This window comes from Chionomys nivalis, chromosome 1 (genome assembly GCF_950005125.1).
Source record: "Chionomys nivalis chromosome 1, mChiNiv1.1, whole genome shotgun sequence".
Lineage (NCBI taxonomy): Eukaryota > Metazoa > Chordata > Mammalia > Rodentia > Cricetidae > Chionomys > Chionomys nivalis.
This window is the reverse complement of record NC_080086.1, coordinates 173,419,474-173,440,859: the sequence shown is the minus strand read 5'-3', so window position 1 is coordinate 173,440,859 and position 21,386 is coordinate 173,419,474. Positions and strand designations below refer to the sequence as shown.

At 49.4% G+C, this 21,386-nt stretch overlaps 1 protein-coding gene across 1 annotated transcript; it reads left to right on the top strand.

Moving 5' to 3' along the window:
* The first annotated feature begins 1,520 nt into the window (after positions 1-1,520).
* Positions 1,521-20,795, top strand: Smo (smoothened, frizzled class receptor). Its single transcript, XM_057791564.1, has 12 exons — positions 1,521-2,393; positions 13,637-13,842; positions 14,468-14,677; positions 14,856-15,028; positions 15,307-15,526; positions 15,625-15,748; positions 16,853-16,945; positions 17,312-17,420; positions 17,854-18,039; positions 18,439-18,587; positions 19,044-19,178; positions 19,355-20,795. Exons 1-12 carry the CDS (start codon positions 2,051-2,053, stop codon positions 19,786-19,788), a joined length of 2,382 nt encoding a protein of 793 aa, XP_057647547.1. The 5' UTR covers positions 1,521-2,050; the 3' UTR covers positions 19,789-20,795.
* Positions 20,796-21,386: the final 591 nt, after the last annotated feature.

Below are 21,386 nucleotides of genomic sequence, written 5' to 3'. Positions count from 1 at the left end.
TTGCCAGGACATTGTGGATGTTTCCTGAGGACAAGCCTTGTCAGTGCAGTAAAATGAAAACCTGAAGCCACCACTTGAGTACATCCTGGGATTTTAGGAAGCCCTCTGATGACAGTTTTAATTGTCATCTTGACACAATCTAGAATCCTGTGGGAAGAGGCTCTCCAGGAGGGATCTCTAGATGAAGCTGACTTGTTGGTGTGACTGTGGAGAATCATCTTGCTTACATTAACTGATATGGACAGGACTACCCACGATAGCACCATTCCCTAGGCAGAGGATCCTGAGCTGCAGAAGTATGGAGAAGGTGATGAGTACCAGGAAGCATGCATGTATTCATTTCTCTCTGCTCTAGATTGTGGATGCAACCAGCTGCTTCGATTTCCTGCCTGAATTTCTCCACAGTGATGGACTGTGACCTGAAACTGTGAGCCCAGAATAAGTCCTTTCTCTCCTAAAGTTACTTCTGTTAGGACATTTACCATAGCAACAGAGGTAGAACGAAGAAAACATAAAGCCCCCAGATTGAATTAAATACCTCCTATAACTCTGGGGATTGGGTACCAATTAAGGATGTATCTGAATTTTGGTAGCTAATTTGTTCTTAACAGGGTAACAGAAACTGTCTTTTGCTAAGAGGGCTAGACTGTGAACTATTTATTCTTCAGGAAACAAGAAAAGCAAAACTAGCAAGCCACAAGGAAAAGTTACTCAAGGCAATTGGTCTCTTAGCTTCCCTTGCTTAAGGGAGCTGTGATTTAAAGGAGTTGCCTGAAATAATGAAGAAAGCAAGCGGAGCTGAGGGTGGAAGGGAACTGGAGAAACTTTATGGGGCAGGCAGATCAGCAGCGAGGACTCATCCAAGACGGACTGGCTCCTATGGGCAAAACCGAAGCGCACCAGGGACAGTAGTGGAAATCACAGTTCCGACAACACATTTGAGCAATAAAGGCTTGGTGTTGACATGTTCTCATGCCAGGCATCTGTTCCCACAGGTAACAGCAACTACTCTGGGTGACTCTGAGGTCATTTTCCCACACATATCTAGAGCTGGAAGAATTTGAAGAAGTAGAGACCCTAAACTCGGTTCTTCTTCACCAGGGTTCCTGGTTAAGTTTAAAGATCTAACCAAAAAGCAAGAAAGATGGGCGGGGTTTGGGAATTGGGTAGTGATGAGTGAAAACTCCTGCCTACTTTAGGCATCCCCCTGCTACCCTAAACAAGAAAAGTCCTCTTCTGAAAATCATCACGTCGAACAACCCTCGGATCAACTAAAGATTCAGTCAAGTGTCTCATAGCAGCTATGGGACACGACTTGCACTCATCTTACCCCGCATGGCGCCGGGTGGGATGAAGGTTCCCAAATCCCTCAACCTCAGCCCCAGAGGGCGTTTAGGCCGCCGAAGCTCGGGCTCCTCCTCCCCAGTTTTACTCTCCTCCTGCTCTCCTCGCCCAGGCCCTCCCCTAGCCTTGGCGGAGGCGGGGGTGGGAAGTAGGGGGGGCAGGGCTTGGCTCCGCGAGGCCCGTGCATTCCAGAGAGCACGGCCAGCTAGAGCAACAAAGGAGCCCGGTAGTCGGCAGGGAGAGCTCAGGGGGCTGCGGCGCGCTCTCGCGGAGGTGGCTGCTGGGCCGCGGGCTGGCGTGGGGGCGGAGCCGGGGACCGACTCCCGCACCCCCTGGCCGGTGCCTGGCCTTCTCCGAGGAGCTGGGAGTTGGTTTTAATGGTGGGAGAGGGAATGGGGCTGGAGATCGGAGCCCCAGGGGGCTCCCAGGGCTGAAGACAACTCCGTTCGCCAGGCGAGGGAGTCCGGAGTCCGTGCATCCTGGCCCGGGCCTGCGCTGCCCAACATGGGGCCCGGGTTCCAAAGTTTGCAAAGTTGGGAGGAGAGGGGCACGGACGCGCGCTGCGCCTGGCGAAAACTGGCCCCAGACTCACGGGGCGCACCGGTCGCCTAAGTAGCCTCCGCGGCCCCCGGGGTCGTGTGTTTAGCAAAGGGACTCCGGGGAGCGCGGGGGCGCCTCGGCTTCTGCTGAGTTGGCGGGTTTGGCCATGGCTGCTGCCCGCTCCGCGCGTGGGCCCGAGCTGGCGTCCCCGAGGCTGCTGCAGCTGCTGCTGGTGGTACTGCTGGGGGGCCCGGGTCGGGGGGCGGCCTTGAGCGGGAACGCGACTGGGCCTGGGCCTCGCAGCTCCGGCGGGAGCGGGAGGAGGAACGCGCCGGTGACCAGCCCTCCGCCGCCGTTGCTGAGCCACTGTGGCCGGGCCGCCCACTGCGAACCTCTGCGCTACAACGTGTGCCTGGGCTCGGCGCTGCCCTACGGAGCCACCACCACGCTGCTGGCTGGGGACTCGGAGTCACAGGAGGAAGCGCACGGCAAGCTCGTGCTCTGGTCGGGTAAGCGCGCGGGAACCGGGACTGCGACGCAGAGGTGATGGGACGGGACAGTGATGGAAAGAAAAGGCTCAGGCCTGAACTGTTGAGCAGGCGCGGCTTATACCCGGGAGAGCCGGAGAAACGAGTCTGGAACTTTGGGGGCAGGTCGTGTGCGGAAAGGGGAACCTCCGTGATGGAGATGGGGTGGGAGCAAAGGACCGGGGAAGCCGGCCGCTTACAAAGAGCCTGAGGAACGATGGGGTTGGGGAAAACTGGGGCGGGTGAGGAGGGAGCTCTCAGCCACAGCAAAGGGAGAGGAGATATTTTTCTTGAAGCAGGGTCCGCAGGGATTCTGGGCAGTGTTCAGACCTTGAGGAAATCCGAGTTGGAGAGAAGAAAAGGCAAGGATGACGGGGGAAGACGTTTAAGAATTTGAAGGGAAGGGGTGAGAAAATACTTGTGAAATTTGTGAAGTAAAAGATGCCCCCTTGTAATAACTAAAAGCCGAACGAGCCGTCTAGTAATCTTGATTTAGATCAGTCTAGGAAACCTGTGATTTTTGTCTTGCTTTTACTTGTTTCAACTTCCTTATCTGAGAAATGGAAACTCTGACCCACTCGGGTTAAGAAGGAAGGAGACAGTTTTAGCAATTGTTTGTGGCTCTTTGAAGATGTGGAGCCTCAGGCCAGTGAGTGCTATGGAAGAACACGAAGTCCGGGGTGTTGAGAGCCCGTGGACACCGTCCAGGGTAGCTGGGAGTCCCACAGTCCTTTACTTGGGGTAGGATAGTGGCAGAGCCTGAAAATGCAGCTACACCCAAAGTCCGTCCTAGATTATTTCGAATGGTTTGTCTACCTACCTGTCACCGTTTTGGACTGAGAGCCTGTAGGATGCTGGGGCGGGGGGGGGGGGGGTAACTAGCCTCGTCATCTTCTCCTTCCCCTCCTCCCACCCCGCCCCAATGTGCTGTAAAAGCTTGATGGGATAGAAAAGAAAATCCGGAGCCAGGAGCAAACCAGAGAGCCTGACCGACTAGCCTGCAGTGCCCCTAGCCATAGCTTCCCCCGCCCCCCCAAGGCTGGTAGGATCCTGGGGCTGGGGGCTGGGGTAGTGTTAGGAGTAGGTAGACTGTCATTGTCCACTTGACCGCTAGAGTTCTCAGCTGAAGCTGCATGCTGCCTGAGGCTGTAAGACTTGATGCTGATGCTGGAGGAGGAACTTAGAGGGTGGCTGATGCCCAGGAGGTAGAACTGTATCCTACACGGAAATGAGGTTCTAAAGCAGCAGTTCTCAATCTGTGGGTCTTGACCCCTCTAAGGGGCGAGCCCCCTTTCACAGGGTCACCTAAGACCATCAGTAAACACAGATATTTACATTACATCATGAAGTAGCAACGAAATTATTTTATGGTTGGGGTCTCCACAACACGAGGAACTGTATTAAAGGGACACAGCATTAGGAAGGTTGAGCACTGTAGAATCCGAGGCAGATGCTATATGTAATCAAGAGTAGGTTTGAAAAAAAATCCATAAATTACTATAATGTAAGGTCTGTGTGATTTCACACATACACACTTATGATAATATGTTTACATAAATATAGCATAGAAGATATAAGAATGGATAGACAGAGGGAATATAATTGTAGTCTTTGAAGTTATATACATGCAGTGTGTGTGCAGAAGACCTGACAGAATGAAAAAAGGACATGAAAGAAAGGTAAGAACCCAGCAGGATGGCTCAGGTAGACGTGCTTGCTGTGCAAGCCCCATGACCTGAGTTTGATCCCAAGATCTCAAGCTAGGAGAAAACTGAGTTATGAAAGTCATCTGACTTGTACCATGGCACCTGTGTTCCTGCTGTCTTCATTCTCTCTCTCTCTCTCTCCCTCTCTCCCTCCCTTCCTTCCTCCCCCCATACACACACTAATAAACAATTTTATTTTTTGAAAAAAAAAAAAGATCTATCAGGGCATGGTGGCTCACACCTTTAATCCCACCACTTGAGAGGCAGGCAGGTCTCTGTGAGTTCAAGGCCCGCCTGGTCTTCATAGTGAGTTCCAGACAACCAGAGCTACATAGTGAGACTCTGTCTCAGAAAAACAAAAAACAAAACAGCCCTCCCAAGAGGAAGAAAGAAAGGATTCAACAAGGTATCTCTGAGCACCATCTGAAATAAGACTTGAGCTTAGGAGGCAGCCATATAAAAATGCAGATCTAGGACTGGAGGAATGGCTCAGCTGTTAAAGGCTAGGCTCACAACCAAAAATGTAGATCTCTCAGCACTAGATAATCATCAAGTTTTGTGTTGCTGAAAGGATACACCCGTATGTGTGTGTGTGTGTGTGTGTGTAAAATAGTTTGTTTCTCTATGTATAATATTAATTTATTTGTGGGGCTTATGATTGAATTCTCTCAAGTGACATGTGAAAGTTGCCCTCCGAAGTTGTCATCAGATCAAGGAGGAAATGAGTGCACCTTATCCCGTCCCACGTCGTGCGAGAACAGCTGCCGAGCTGGCAGGAGTGTGCATGAGTTAGAGCCGTCTGCTGGTTGTTCAGATTCCAGGCTGACTAGCTGTCTAATCAGGGTTGGGCAGAGGTGCAAGCTCTGAGCCCAGGGCTTCTGGGTCACACTGATCTTTTTCCCCGCTGTTGTCCATTGTTTGAAGCTTAGATCTCTTCTGTGTGTGTGAACCAGACGGGGGTGCTGGCACAGGCTGGACCTGTAGATGGATAGGGAGAAAGTGAGTCATGTGTGAGAATCACAGGTATGTTTGAGCATGAACTAGTGTTTGTCCTGTCTGGAATTCAAGGTCTGATGAGTGTTAGGCATGGTCTGACTTTGGCAGGTGATTTTGTGGGTGGTAAAGATACTGTAACTTGTGCTCATCATAAACTTGAGGACAGAGATGGATCTTCATGGTTTTCAGAGCCTCCTTCAATTCTGCGGTGAGTACACCCTATCCTGGGGCAGGGGCTGAGTATATCAAGATGGAGATTACAGAAGTGAGCTCTCTGATTTCGGAGGAGAGAGGACTATTAAACAGGTGTTAGCACTACCGGTGTAAAGTATTGTGGGTGCTGAAGGAACACAGAGCTTTGGGAAGCCAGAGAAGGTACCCAGAGAAACTGACACCTAATCAGTGACCTGAGAAATAAGCAGGGAGGGTTGGGACAAGGGATGGAAAGAGGTGATAGTACAGAGCTTTGAAGGAGGAGAGTACGGTACTTAGAAATATAATAGAGGCATAGAACTGGACCAAGGCACATTAAATGCAGAACCGTACGAGATAATGAGACTAGAAAGCTGAAGCTTCTTGCCCTTTAGAAAATTAAGATGTTACTATTAAAAGATGACAAGGAGCCTCTGATAAAGAAGGTTTTTAAGCAAAGGAAAAATGCAATCTATTTGCATTTTTTGAGGGATTTTGAAGGATTATTTTTGGGCTGGATGTGGTGATACATGATAGTAACTCCAGGTCTTGGGAGGCTGAGACAGGAGGATCATTGTGAGTGCTAGGTCAGCTGTGTAGATGTGAGCACCAGGCCAGCTAAAACTCAAGACCCTGTCTCCAAAAACAACTACAAACAAGCAAACTGGGAACGACTGGAGCGATTGCTCAGTGGTTAAGAGCACTTGCTGATCTTGTGGAGAACACAGGTTCAATTCCCACCACCCACACATCTAGTATCTCACTACAGCCTGTAACATCAGTTCCAGGAGATCCAATGTTCTCTTCTGACCTCAGTGCATCTGCAGTGTGCATACACACACTCAGGTGCACATGCATACACTCAGGTGCATACCTATGCATCTGAGGGGCAGGGGCTGTTGTAGAAACAGCTGCCTGAGAGAAGAGAGAACCCCGATCCTGGTTACTTGTTGGGGACATGGATGAAATAGTCTAGGTGGGAGATGATGGTGATCAGGATGAGGGGAATAGACAGAAGGTTGGGCAGATTTAGAGTGTCAGAGGTAGATTTGCTGATGAGTGGATACCAGACTTGACTGAGCAGGGGGATGCGTGAGATGTTGTGGGTGATGGTCCCATTACTTTCTCCTGGTAGCAGAGGAAGGTTGAGGAAGAAAGTGCGGCTTTGGCTTTGTGTGTTAGACTGCTCAGTGGTTATCCTATATGGAGATTCCTAACAGATCTGGAAAGGAGGAGTTGCCGCAAAGAACAGGCCACTAAATGCTTCCTTCATCCGGATTGCCAAATCTGCAAATGTTGAAGTTTATAACTAGGTCATTCTGAATCTTGGGTGTGTATAGAACTCAGGCCTCTCCTATGTTTCTCATCTCTCCAAACGTGGGTTTCCTTCCTCACTTAGTGTTTCTCCCCATTACGGCTGGAAATGTGTCCTTCCATGCATTCCAAGCTGACCAGACAAACATACTGTCCAGGCCATGGTCCACCTTGGGCCATGGGTTTAATAAGTGGGGCGAGAAAGCGAGAAGGAGAAGCCTGCAGGTGGTGAGGGGATAGGTCCCTGAGAGCCAGCACGTAGCCTCCCCTACCACTGTGTGCTGTGTCTGTGTATACATGGGTGTGTGGCTCTGTCGCCTAGCCAGGGTCCGGCTAGCAGGCAAAAGACCGAAAAACCGGGAGGAATGTCTTGCTGGTCTCTCAGACCTCAAGTTGGGATGTTGTTGGTGTTGGTGGGTAATTGGCAAGGACAGCTTCGGAAGAATTTCCTTCTGGCTGTTTCCAAAAACAGACTGATCATCAGGGCAATTAAAAACTGTGTGTGAGTGTGGTGTGGTATGGTGTGTGGTTTGTGTGTGTGTGTGTACGCACATAATGACGCATGTCTGAGGCCCAGCACTTCGGAAGCTAAGGCAGAAGTATAGTTATAAGTTTGAAGCCGGCTTGGGCTCTACATAGCAAGTCTCTGTTTCAAAATAAGTAAATAAATAAATAGTGTGTGTGAAATATGAAAATACAGAAAACATGCCGGGCGGTGGTGGCTCACGCCTTTAATCCCAGTACTCGGGAGGCAGAGACAGGCAGATCTCTGTGAATTTGAGGCCAGCCCGATCTACAAGAGCTAGTTCCAGGACAGGCTCTAAAACTACAGAGAAACCCTGTCTTGAAAAACCAAAAATAAATAAATGATAAAATATAGAAAACATACCTATAGGCCAAGGTTTTCATATTTGCTTCACATTTTTATTCTTTTAACTGCAAAATATTCAAGCCTACAGAAAGTACATAAAACACAAGGATACCGGATAAAAAATAATTATAACGTAATGTAGTAATGTCTAAGGCTGAACCCAGGGCCTGGCATCTGCTCCGAAAGCACCCTACAACTGAGCTATATCCTTTATGCTTTGGTTTCTCCTCCTTCGATACTGGAGATCAAACCCCGGACCTCATATGTGCAGGAAATGCTCTGCTGCTGAGCTGTGCCCCCAATTCCCAAGCCTTGATAGCTAACGATTTATTTATTTGGTAGATAGTCTTATTCTGCAGCTCTGGCTGGTCTCAAACTCGTGGTAATCCTTCTGCCTCAGCCTCTCAATGCTGCCATGTCCAGATGTCTTGCTTCTTTATTACATAAGATTTATCCATGTTGGGCTGGAGAGATGGCTCAGTGGTTAAGAGCATTGCCTGCTCTTCCAAAGGTCCTCAGTTCAATTCCCAGCAACCACATGGTGGCTCACAACCTTCTGTAAAGAGGTCTGGCGCTCTCTTCTGGCCTTCAGGCATACACACAGACAGAATATTGTATGCATAATAAATAAATAAATATTTTTAAAAAAGATTTATCCATGTTATTGTAGCTTTTTTTCATTACTGAATAGTTTCATCATATGAACATACTACAATTTGTCCATTTTATTCTTTTGCTTTGTTTTGGTTTTTGGTTTTTGAAACAGGGTTTCTCTATGTGGTCCTGTCTGTCTTGGAATGCACTCTGTAGTCTAGACTGTCCTCAAACTCACAGAGATCCCCCTGCCTCTGCTTCCCGAGACCTGGGATTAAAGACCTGGCTAATCTGATTTTAATTTTTGAGTTTTTTAGCCATGCTGGTGTTTGAACCCAGGACCCCATACATATGAAGCAGTAACTTTACCTCAAACCTACTTTGTTAGTCCTTATTATTTTAATTTGTGTTTCCTTGATTGCTTGCAAAGGTCACATTTCTGCAGATGTTTGTTGACCATTTGAATTTCTGCTGTGAAGTATCTGTGGAAATTCCTCATCTCCCTGCGATGCTGGATATGAACCCTTTGTTGGTTGCGAGGGTTAAAAATGTCTTCATAGTTTGCTTGCTTTCTTTCACATTCTTCTCTTTGTGTGAATATTTGAACGTTAATGTAGGCATTTATCAAACATTTATGATTTGTGCATTTTTGTGTCTTATTTAGGAAAAAAAAATCCCTTTCTCTTCCCAAATCATGAATTTACTCTTAAGAGAAAACTTCATAGATTTCCCAGTCACTTTTAGGCATATAATTCACCTGCAGGTTTTTTGTTTTTGTTTGTTTGTTTGTTTGTTAGAGCTCTAGTTTCAAGTCAGGTGGTGGTGGTGGTGGCGCACACCTTTAATCCCAGCACTTGGGAGGCAGAGGCAGAGGTGAGTTTGAGGACAGCCTGGTCTTCAAAGCTAGTTACAGGACAGCTAGGGCTACACATAGAAACCCTGTCTTGAAATTAATTAATTAAAAAATAGAGTTCTAGTTTCACATATGTTGCCTCGATCAACATCATTTGTTAAAATCAATTTCTGTTGTCTATCACTCTGCCATAAATCAAATATAAGTGTATATGTTTGGGGGATCTTTGTTTTGTCCATGTCACATGTCTTAGTTACTATGTCTTTGTAGCATGGTCTTCACCTTTTCTGACAGCTGGTAAACCCACACACTCTCAACACAGTATTTTTAAATCTATAAGTAAAACATATGGGATTTAAAATAATGTGTAATACCATCTATCTAGAATATACTAAGAACTTCAAAACTCATTTGATTTTCATAGAAAAATCAAATGAAAATAAACAAGCTGGTTTAAAAAGGAGGCAATAGGTCTAAAGAGACATTCCTTAAAAGAAGAAATGGTCGCCGGGCGGTGGTGGCGCACACCTTTAATCCCAGCACTTGGGAGGCAGAGGCAGGTAGATCTTTGTGAGTTTAAGGCCAACCTTGTCTACAAGAGCTAGTTCCAGGACAGGCACCAAAGCTACAAAGAAACCCTGTCTCAAAATACCAAAAAAAAAAAAAAAAAAGAAAAAAGAAATGATGGTCACCAGGGAAATGCCACTCAAAACCACAGTGAAATGTCACTTCATCCCTGTGAGAATGACTGATATAAAAAATAGACATTATATGAACTTCAAATCTCATTTCATTTTATAGACAATACAGATATAAACAATACAAAAAAATTTTAAAAAGTCGACAAGGTACTAGTGAGAATGTGAGAAAGAAAAAGGAAGCCTGTGTGTAGGTAAATTACCACAAAGGTAAAATACTGAAAGTATGCCTTTGTAGAAATCACTGCAGAGGTTTCTCTAAAAGATTAATATACAACTATTTAATAACTATCCCTCTACTAGGTACGTGCCTAAGGAGAGTGAAGTCAGTGGGCAGAAGGGACAGCTTCATGCCCCTGCTCACTGCAGCTTTATCACACAGCTAAGAAAAAAAAACCAAAGCATCCATCAGCTGATGAATGGAAAAGGAAACGTGCCTGCATGGTGGCACACGCTTTTAATCCCAGCACTCGAGATGCAGAGGCAAGCGGAGCTCCGAGAGTTCAGGACCAGCCAGGGCTGCATAGTGACACCCCATCTCAAAAACAAAACCACAATGTAGATACAGAATGAAATGTTCTTCAGCCCTATGGAGATCCTGACATGTGAGTTTCAGGCCAGCCAGAGCTACATAGCAAGATTTTGTCTTTTTTAAAAAAAAATTCCTTGGATAGTTTTTTCTTAAAGATTTATTTATTTATTATGTATACAACATTCTGCCTCCATGTATGCCTGCATGCCAGAGGAGGGCGCTAGATCTCATTATAGATGGCTGTGAGCCACCATGTGGTTACTGGGAATTAAACTCAGGACCTCTAGAAGAGCAGCCAGTGCTCTTAACCACTGAGCCATCTCTCCAGCCCTAGATAGTTTGTTTTTAAAGTGTGAAATAATAAAATATTTAAAATTAGAAAAATGACTGCCTGATACTTCCCCCCTTTTGTATTTTAAATATATTACTTAATAAACATTTAATAAAATCCTCCTCCCCACCCCCTTTTTAAGACAAGGTCTCATATATTCCAGACTAGTCTTGGACTTTGTATGTATTATTGTCTAGGATGAACTTGAACTCCTGATCATCTGGCCTCCTCCTGTGCTGGGATTACGGGCATGCACCACTAGGCCCAGTTTATCTGGTGCTGAGGATCAACCGCAGGACTTTGTGCTAGACAAGCATCTTTTGCCAACTGAGGTGCATCCCCAGCCCCATGCTTCTCTTTTGCAGTATTGTGAATTTAGACAAAAGCGTAGTTGTGAGATATTAAAAGCTGTTTTATGGTGAGCTGTGGGGGTGCATGCCTTTAATCCCAGCGCTTGGGAGGCAGAGGCAGGCGGATCTCTGTGAGTTTGAGGCCAGCCTGATCTACAGACCTAGTTCCAGGACAGCCAGGACTGTTACACAGAGAAACCCTGTCTGGAAAAACAAAAACAAAACAGCTGTTTTATAGAAAGCATAAAGTTGTGTGACTAGTCACCATATTCAAGATGGAGAATGATCTCATCTACTTTTATTTTATTTTATTTTTTTCAGCACAACGTTTCTCTGTGTAACTCTGGCTATCCTAGAACTCACTCTGTAGACCAGGCTGGCTTCAAACTCAGAAGTCTGCTTGCCTCCCAAGTACTGGGATTAGAGGCATGTGCCACTACTACCCGGCCTATTTTCTTTTTTAAACAATGTTTTATTACATTTATGTGTGTGTGTGCGCGCGCGCATGTGTTTGAACGTGTGCATATGTATGTGTGTCCTGTGCCATGGTGGACATGTGGCAATCATATGGCAGCTTAAGAGAGTTGGTTCTCTCCTTCACTGTGTGGCTGCAGAATTCAAAGTCAGGTTGCCAGACCTGGTAGCAAGCTCCTTACATACTGAGCCATCTCACTGGCTCCCAATCCGCATGGAAGCAGACAGCCCGGTTTACAGTGGTTCAGCAGAAACAAGTTTTTGTCTGAAGGATGGTACAGAAGTGACGTGCATTAAATAGACAACATCATGTCACTGCTTTTGAATTTGGATCTTTTCCCGGGCTAGCACTATGTGGTCTGACTTTTCTTTCCAGATGCTGGGCAGCAGCCATTAACCACAGTCCCAGCTCAGCTCTTTGATCACGTGGGGGAGATATTCAACATGCTGCATACAGCATACTGCTCGGTTGTTCAAGGATTCTAAACGCCTTTTCTTCTTAGTATGTCTTTACCTCATGATGTGTTCGTGGAGACACATCCTCCTCACAAGCCAAGGCATACTGCACAGCCCCCTTACAGTGGCCTCCTGACAGCTCTGTTTGCCACTTAAAGCCGTGGGCTCAGAGTTTCCCGACTGGGTCTCCCCTCTAGGTGATAAAGGTTCCCAGGTGGTGGTGGCTGGCATCAGAGGAGGATATTACATCATACCTGGCAGGACCTTTCTTGGCACCTTGGAGTATTCTTGGAGCTGTAAAGCCTGAGGGTAGGCTTTGGACTGGTACTAAGAACAGCTAGTATTTCTGTTAGTCCCTGATAGATGCTGTGCAAAATACATATATTATACCATTTCTCGCTCTGCCCAGTGTCCCACAATGTAAATCTGTCATCTCCATTTTACAGATAAAGGAGACTGAGGCCAGAGGTAAAACACTTTGTTCCAGACCACACAGCCAGAGTGTGGTGGGGCCAAGATCTGGACCCTGGCAGGCCAATGACAATGTCCATACCCCTTACTCCTGTGCTCCATTGCTCTCCCCCTCCCCGAGAGAATGGTTGCCTGCCCCACCATCCTTAGCCGGACAGTGGGACAGCTATCACAGTGGCTCTCATGCCCTCAGAAGATTTTCCGAGTACAATTTCTTGCCTGGAATGTTGGCGTTCCCAAAGTAGGGGTGATTTTAGAGGGGTTCAGGAGGGCAGAAAACAGCAAGCTGAGACCTGGGATAAGCATGTCAACACCTAGGCTGGGTTGGGGGTTGGGGAGACGTCTGTGTGTCTGTGCTGACAGCGTCTGTCTGTCTTTCCTTCCTGTGCACTGGACAGAGCCTCTTCTGTTTCTCTCCATCTGACCTGTTTCCTCCTCTGGCTCTGGAGTTCCTGGCTCCCCTGAGTACCTCCTCTTAAACCCCCATCTCTTCTCTCTCTGCCTCGGCTTGGTAAGAGGATAAGGGGCTCTGGAAGCTGGGTACGGGGAAACATGTCTTGGTTTTGGTGAATGGGTCCCACAGCCCTTCTGTATTGGGACAGCGAGGCCTATAGAAGGGTTTAGGTACTCCCCCACCTAAGGTTCAGTCAGAGGCCTACCACCCCTCAACAGGGTGTTCCAAAGTGGCAGCTGTTTTAAGAATTGGTAAGTGAATTGTGTGTCGGCAATAGTGAATGAGCCCCAAGTTTGACTTGCATAAAGCAAATACACTCATGTAACCAACATCTAATCAAGAACAAGGCCATGTGGGGCTGGAGAGATGGCTCAGCACTTGCTCCTGCAGAGGACCCTGATCAACTCCAGCACCAACATGGCAGCTCACACCCATCTGTAGCTCCATTTCCAGAGGATCCAGTGCCCTTTCTGACCTCCGTAGACACCAGGATACACATGGTGTGAACATGCAGGCAAAAGACTCTCATAAAATAAAATATGTACATCTTACAAAAATATTTTTTTTTAAGAGTTAGACTATGCACAGAGATTCTGGCCCTTCTCTTCTGGCTGTCTTTTAGTTGACATCTCTGGAGTTGGGAGTGCATATTTTGGTTGTCACCATGACCTCAGGGTTTTGCTGGCATTTAGAGAGCAGGGTCTAGTTGTGCCAGGTGTCCCGCAATGCATGGGGCAGGCCTGGAATACCAAGAGTGCTCTCTCCAGGTGTCCTGCAATGCATGGGGCAGGCCTGGAGCACCAAGAGTGCTCTCTTCAGGTGTCCTATTGAGAAATGCTATGGCAAAGGTTTAGGAGCAGGGGCTACATCTGTATCAGTGGGTCAGTGTGGAGGTCTTTGCCGCAGTATACCCACACTGTCACCATTTCCCAGGCCTCCGGAATGCCCCCCGCTGTTGGGCAGTGATCCAGCCTCTGCTATGTGCTGTCTACATGCCCAAGTGTGAGAATGACCGAGTGGAGCTGCCCAGCCGCACCCTCTGCCAGGCCACTCGAGGCCCCTGTGCCATTGTGGAGCGGGAGCGAGGGTGGCCTGACTTCCTGCGTTGCACCCCAGACCATTTCCCCGAAGGCTGCCCAGTAAGTGCTCTATGGGGCAAGATAGGGTGGTCTAGCCTGATCTAACCTGGCCAGCCTGACCAGGGTAGCCAGAGATGTCTCACCTAGGAGACCCTGGGTCTGTAGTCACAAAACACATGAACCACACACACAAGCTGTAACTCACTGTCTGGGTCTCTGTGAAGGCTTCTCTGTTGACCCGAGGTAACTAAGTTCAGCATATGGTTCTTGAGTGTTCACCATTATGGAACACTGTCTTCAGGGACTTTCGTTATAAATAGGAGTCAGGGCATACAAACATAAAGCACTGGAAACAAGAAGATAGAAGGGTGTGAGCTAGTGTGGGTTGGAAAAGGGTCTGAAAGAACAGAATGATAACGATGATACTGATTATCATTTTCTACATACAAATACCACTGTAGGAACTTCAACCTAATCCATAGGCCCTATCATGAGGTAGGGGCTACTCTCTCAGCTGTGGAAAATGAGATACAGAGTAGTCAAATAATTTGTCCAGGCTGTAGAACCATTGAGCAGCAGGTAGACGTCCAGTTAGCATACCTGCACTTGCCGGCTTTCCCAAACGAGAGCCTCAACCCTGACTTCCGTCTCCCCTTGGCCTTTCTTTTCTCCTCCCCTGTGCCAGAACGAGGTGCAGAACATCAAGTTCAACAGCTCAGGCCAGTGCGAAGCCCCGTTGGTGAGGACAGACAACCCCAAGAGCTGGTACGAGGATGTGGAGGGCTGCGGGATCCAGTGCCAGAATCCGCTCTACACGGAGGCAGAACACCAGGACATGCACAGCTACATCGCATCCTTCGGGGCGGTCACAGGCCTCTGCACACTCTTCACACTGGTGAGCAGTGTTCAAGGGCAAGGGCCTGGGACTTTGGACAGCCCGAGGCGCAGGGACTCTAGAATGGAGTTGCTCGGTAGGGTACCTATGGAAGATTCTGGGGAGGTCTTGGGTTCAGATCAGGGCATCTGCAGCGGAACAAACCCTCACGTCACTGCACGGCTGCCTCTCCCTTTAGGCTACCTTTGTGGCTGACTGGCGGAACTCCAATCGCTACCCTGCGGTTATTCTCTTCTATGTCAATGCATGTTTCTTCGTGGGCAGCATTGGCTGGCTGGCCCAGTTCATGGATGGTGCCCGTCGGGAGATTGTTTGCCGAGCAGATGGCACCATGAGATTTGGGGAGCCCACGTAAGTATTTTGGGGACCCAAAGGCGAGGATGGGAGGAGAAAGACTGTAGTGACCATTCTGGGTAGGATTTAGCACTGGCTTCTTGTGTTCAGTGTTGAGACCATGGCTTTAGTCTCAGCACCAAAACTGTCACTGTCTCTTCAAAGAGATGTGCTCTAGAGCCTCTTCACATCTGGCCTGTGTCCTAAATTCCCGGGAGCCCTCCACATTTCAGTAGACTAGGACCTGGGCAGGGTGGAGCAACCTGGCAGAAGAGTGACATCCCACATCTTCACAGCTCCAGCGAGACCCTGTCCTGTGTCATCATTTTCGTCATCGTGTACTATGCCTTGATGGCTGGAGTGGTCTGGTTCGTGGTCCTCACCTATGCCTGGCACACTTCCTTCAAAGCCCTGGGTACCACCTACCAGCCTCTCTCAGGCAAGACCTCCTACTTCCACCTGCTCACATGGTCACTCCCCTTTGTCCTCACTGTGGCAATCCTCGCTGTGGCTCAGGTATAGTGAGTGGCGGGGCAGGGGGGAGGGGGGGCTGAAAGGGGCGCGTTTGGAGGAAGGGCCGGAACTAACTTTGCTTCTGTACCGTCCTGCTCCAGGTAGATGGAGACTCCGTGAGTGGCATCTGTTTCGTGGGCTACAAGAACTACCGCTACCGTGCTGGCTTCGTGCTGGCCCCCATTGGCTTGGTGCTCATCGTGGGAGGCTACTTCCTCATCCGAGGTGAGTGAGTCAGCCAGAGCCAGCGAGGTAACGTGGAAGTAGGAACGGGAGCTTCCAGCTCTGCTGCCTTCTATTGACAGGAGACCTAAGTCCTTGGTTCAGTATGGAAGATGACGCCATAGGCAGGACAGTACCTCTTCTTCCAAAGCCACAGCCAAGTTCTTGGTTCTTTTGAGGGGAGCTTGGGCTGAGTTCCAAACCTTTTTGTCCCTTGTCAGGGTGTACTTGTGTGATGAACACCCTGGGACTCCTAGCTGATCCACATGGACCATCTTGGGACCATTGCTTGTGTGTGCTCACACTAACTTGAGATACACTGTCGTGTTTGGAGCTCGGTTTCCAAGTCATTTCATCCCCTCACATACACAAGCAGTTTTCACAACATGTACAGATTTACTGGTCCCTAACTTCCCCGTCTCAATCTGTCACCCCGTGATTTGCCTTGGTTTCTAGCTCATTTCTCTTGGTTTTCTTTGTCAGTTTGGGTTTCCTCCCACTGAACTGCCAACCTTCTGTTCAGCCTTCTTCCCTGCCTTTCTGGGGGAGTGTCCAAGCCTCTGCTGTGTGTTGTGCGTCTGCGCCATCTCATACGGTAGCCAGTAGCCATGGACGTTGAAATGAGGCCAAACTGGGATGCTTTTTGAGTGTAAAAAACAGTGCATTCGAGACTTAACATGAAAAAGAGGGGAAAATACAAATTATATCACTAATACTTTGTTGTGTGGAACTTAGAAGCGGTTCTATTTTGGCTGTATTTGGTTTATAAAATATAGTAAAATTATAGTTTCTTTTTTTATGTGACTTCTAGAAAACTTGAGGTTTTATGTCCATCACACAATGTATTTCTGTTGTTGATGGTTTCCATCAGAACAGCTTTCCTCTGGTTTCCTCTCTCTGTCCGTGGCTGTTTTCTAGACTCTGCCACAGTTACCCCAGCCCATAGCGTACTACCAACAGCTGTTCTCTCATTCTCTGGTTCCCCAAGGTTTCAGTCAGACTGGGCATAATTAGTCACAGGACTCCACTGCCATGGGCCCTCCCTCCCCAGCCCTCCCAGGAGAGCGGCTTCTCCTCAGCTAATGCCTAAGCTGTCTTTCTGCTTAGGGGTCATGACTCTGTTCTCCATCAAGAGCAAGCACCCTGGGCTTCTGAGTGAGAAGGCTGCCAGCAAGATCAATGAGACCATGCTGCGCCTGGGTGAGTAGTGCCCAGGGGACTTTGGTCAGCTCACTGCTGAATCCTCCTGGGCCTCCAGGATGCAGAAAACCAGGGAGAGTTAAGAAAGTATCCAGGGGACAAAGCCGAGGTGTAGGTGATAGTGGAGGTGGCAAGGTCCTGTAAGAAGTGAAGAATCCAGGTTGGTGCCAAGAATACTTCCACAGGCCCATTTCCTCTCCGTGGCCTCCCATAGTTGCTTCCAGAACCTTCTGGGTTTATTTTGGAGGATTCGGTGAAGACCCGAGCCCAGCATGTAGTCACTCTGGACTCAGCTGTCTTCGGTACTTGGTGGGGCAGTGGCTCCCTCTCTGGTGCTGCTACAGTGTCCGCCCCTGAATTCCACAGGCATTTTTGGCTTCCTGGCTTTTGGCTTTGTGCTCATCACCTTCAGCTGCCACTTCTATGACTTCTTCAACCAGGCTGAATGGGAGCGTAGCTTCCGGGACTATGTGCTGTGAGTGAGGGGCCCTGAGTTTGGTTGTGGGGGTGGCAGAATTGGAGCTCCAGCTACAGGGCAGCATCCCATTCGCTAATGGTCATTCTTGGACTTTTCACTTTCCAGCCTGGGAAGATGTAACCCAGTGATGCTGGGCTCCTGTCCCAGAGGTTGATCTGAGGCTCAGACACCAGTAGTTCATAACAGCTCCGTAGATGATTCCAAAGAAAGTCATGGGGTGCTAGAGGTTTAGTTCAGTGGTAGAGTCTAGCATGCTTACAGCCTGGGTTCTGTCCCAGCACTGATACACACAGACATATAGACAACACCTCTGGCCAGGGAACACCGGGAGAATCTCTCTGGGGCTGAGCTCTTCCCTAAATGGATTTCCGTTTGGGTGCCTTCTTATTGGATCCAGATAGCCTCAGCTGTTGACCCTCAATCACCACAGGTGCCAGGCCAATGTCACCATTGGGTTGCCTACCAAGAAACCCATTCCGGACTGTGAGATCAAGAATCGGCCCAGCCTCCTGGTGGAGAAGATCAATCTGTTTGCCATGTTTGGCACTGGCATTGCCATGAGCACCTGGGTCTGGACCAAGGCCACACTGCTCATCTGGAGGCGCACCTGGTGCAGGTGGGGTCAGCGGCCCTCTTGGTCTTGTCCTTCCTGTCTCACCCTCAGCCCCATGGCCTCACTTGAGGTCTTGTCTAATCCAAAACACAGCTGGGGCAGCTGTTTGCCAAAGCACCCCCAGAGCTGTGTGGCCAAATTCTTAGCAGCTCACCAGTGCCCTCTAGTGACCACTCCTGTCCTCACACAGCTTGGGCCTGAGCTGAGCGTGAGAGGCAGTGTTCTGCAAGGAGGGCACACAGGGAGCCTGGCATTCTAGGCGTGCTTGGTTACAGTGAAGGCCTCAGGCTGTCAGAGTCCTCACGACTGCAGGTCCTTAGGCCGAGAATCCCAGGCCTTTCAGTAGATTTGAAAGAAAGCAGCTGGTCCTCCATGTTCCAGCCCCGCCCTTTCTGCTCTCAGGCTGACTGGGCAGAGCGACGATGAGCCCAAGAGGATCAAGAAGAGCAAGATGATTGCCAAGGCTTTCTCTAAGCGGCGTGAGCTGCTGCAGAACCCGGGCCAGGAGCTCTCCTTCAGCATGCACACTGTCTCCCATGATGGGCCCGTGGGTGAGCCTCAGTCTCTTCTCCCGCTGAGACACTTAACCGCACAGTACCAGACCTGTCCCACCCAGGACACGTGGGCTGTCTGACAAACTGAGAAATAAGGCACTCCACTCACTTCCACTCTGCTCCAGTCTCCCCAACATGGGTCCTCCCCCGTTTCTTTCTTCTCCCTGTTCACTGCTATTGCCGTTCTCTGAGGAGTCGAATTCCCCCCCTCCCTTCTTGTCTGCCATCTCCAGTGGCTTTTCTGGGCCGGTGTAAGTCAGGGTGCTGGTTCTGGACTTGCAGGCTCAGGTTATGCCTTTTGGGGACCAGAGGCTGCTCCCCTCCGGTTTTGAATGGGCAGCGACCACTGGTTACAGGGTGGACTCTGCCGGCGGCAGGGGGAGGGACTGGCTGAGAAGATGGACATGTTACAGAAAGGAGGACTCACTGTCCGCTTTCCTTTCGTTTCCAAAGCGGGTTTGGCTTTTGACCTCAATGAACCTTCAGCTGACGTCTCCTCTGCCTGGGCCCAGCATGTCACCAAGATGGTGGCTCGGAGAGGAGCCATACTGCCCCAGGGTGTGTCTGTCACCCCTGTGGCGACTCCAGGTATGAGGGCTCTAGCTTCTGCAGGAAGGGGCAGGGGGCACAGAGGATCTGAAGGGGTGCCAAGGCTTGGGGAGCCTAGAGTGACGGGTCCCAGAGCTCAGGAATAGGGGTTCTGGTGGGGCAAGGGTGGCAAGGACAGAGTTAAAGTCCTACACTGTGTTTTTTCCTCCTGACAGTGCCGCCAGAGGAACAAGCCAACCTGTGGCTGGTGGAGGCCGAGATCTCCCCAGAGCTAGAGAAGCGCCTGGGCCGGAAGAAGAAGCGGAGGAAGAGGAAGAAGGAGGTGTGCCCACTGGGGCCAGCTCCTGAGCTTCACCACCCTGCCCCTGCCCCTGCCCCCAGTGCAGTTCCTCGGCTGCCTCAGCTGCCCCGGCAGAAGTGCCTGGTGGCTGCAAATGCCTGGGGAACAGGGGAGTCCTGCCGACAGGGAGCCTGGACTCTAGTCTCCAACCCCTTCTGTCCAGAGCCTAGTCCCCATCAAGACCCATTTCTCCCTGGTGCGTCAGCCCCTAGGGTCTGGGCTCAGGGCCGCCTCCAGGGGCTGGGATCCATTCATTCCCGCACTAACCTAATGGAGGCTGAGCTCCTGGATGCAGACTCGGACTTCTGAGCCTGCAGGGCAGGTCCTGGGAGGGGAAAGATGAATACACCCTTTTCTGTGGCTCTTCTTCCTGAGAGCACACCTCTGGGGTCTCATCTGACAGAGTCAGTGGGCCACGTGCCGGCTAGAAGAGTTCTGTGTGTCTGCCTCAAAGCACCGGACTGTGGGAACAAGCTGAATATAGCCATTGATAGATCTCCTGTCAGGAGTAGGACCCCCCTTGTCTCTGCCCCAACGACTAGAGTCTGGCTGGCGGTGTCAGTCTCCAGCAGAGCTGTGTTAAGGCAGGAATGGCAGAGGCAGGGGTGACATGACCCAGAGTGGGCTATGGTGGTCAGTGAGGCAACCAAACCCATGTCTGGCAGATGAGGGCTGGCTGCCCTTTTCTGTGCCAATGAGTGCCCTTTTCTGGCACTCTTAGACCAAAAGTGTTTGTTGTGTCATTTGTCTTTTGTCTAAGTGGGGACAGGACTCTCTTCCTCCTCTTCCTGGTAGTTGTGATGACCACTCCCATAAGGGCTATAGCTGATCTCAACCAGGTGGCCCTACCCCAGACACATCCTCTGTTTTCTTGGAACTCTCTTCCACATTCACATCTCACTTCCACCAGACTAACCTCTTCCTGCTTAGCACCCTAAAACTGCAGTGTGTGCGCGCACATGCACACAAACACACACACATACACTTTACTACTGAGCTCAGTCTCCTACTGAGAGACTGGTTCCACTCCAGGCCTCTGAGAGACATGTTCTTTCTTCCGCACGTCCATCCAGTGGGGATGGACCCTCTGACTTAAGGGGCTGTGTTGGGAAGTTTCTATAGCTTGAGCTAGGCACAAAAGCTTCTTCTGACTTCTGTATCTGCTGGGAAGGGGGACGCCCCACTTTTTTACAATGTCTAGTCGTGTTCATAGTGCCCCACATTCAAGAACCAGACAGCAGGATGTCTTAGAAGCTGACTGGGTTCCAGGTCAGAGGATCGGTATGAGAAGAAGAAATATAAACAGTAAATAAACATTTTTGTATAAGTTCATGTGTGTTTCTTTGCCCAGCCCCAGCTCTAGCCTATGTACCTGGTGTGGATCTTCTATGTGTTCCTAAGGTTTTTTGACTAGGGGAGAGCTTAAGACTGATGAGGTTATGATTGAGTCAGATGTTGGGCTGATTCGGCTTATTGTGCTGGCTGCCCTCTCCAGCTCCTTGGACAAAAGATCCTCTGTGGCCACAGCTGCGTCCTTAAGCACCGAACAAGAGAGTCAAGGACAGACATGCAGCAGGCCCTTGGAGTGGCCGTGGGAAGTGAGTGTTTCCCTGGTGGTGTATGGATGGCCACAGCTCTTGCCAATCCCAGGTTCCACCTTTGCAGCGGATGGCATGCTCTGCCTTCTAGCAGAGATGTTAGGTCGGTGCATTTGGGTTCACAGCTTGCTTTCTGGACCATCAAAGGGAGTCAGAGTCAAGGGAAGCTTAGTTTTGCTTCTTCAACACGTCAGCAGGAGATTGGGAACAGCATTCAAGAGACTGCACTTTACCACAAGAAGGGCTGTGGAGGAAAGGCAGTGAGACCCACAGACCTGAGAGTCACTGAGTGCTGAGCTGTGTTTCAGG

Excerpts from the sequence above, each read along its gene's own strand:
- Smo (XM_057791564.1), top strand. The coding sequence starts at position 2,051 with ATGGCTGCTGCCCGCTCCGCGCGTGGGCCCGAGCTGGCGTCCCCGAGG. Across the intron at positions 15,029-15,306 it reads ATGAGATTTGGGGAGCCCAC|CTCCAGCGAGACCCTGTCCT; the intron begins GTAAGTATTTTG and ends ACATCTTCACAG. Across the intron at positions 17,421-17,853 it reads AGCTTCCGGGACTATGTGCT|GTGCCAGGCCAATGTCACCA; the intron begins GTGAGTGAGGGG and ends CAATCACCACAG.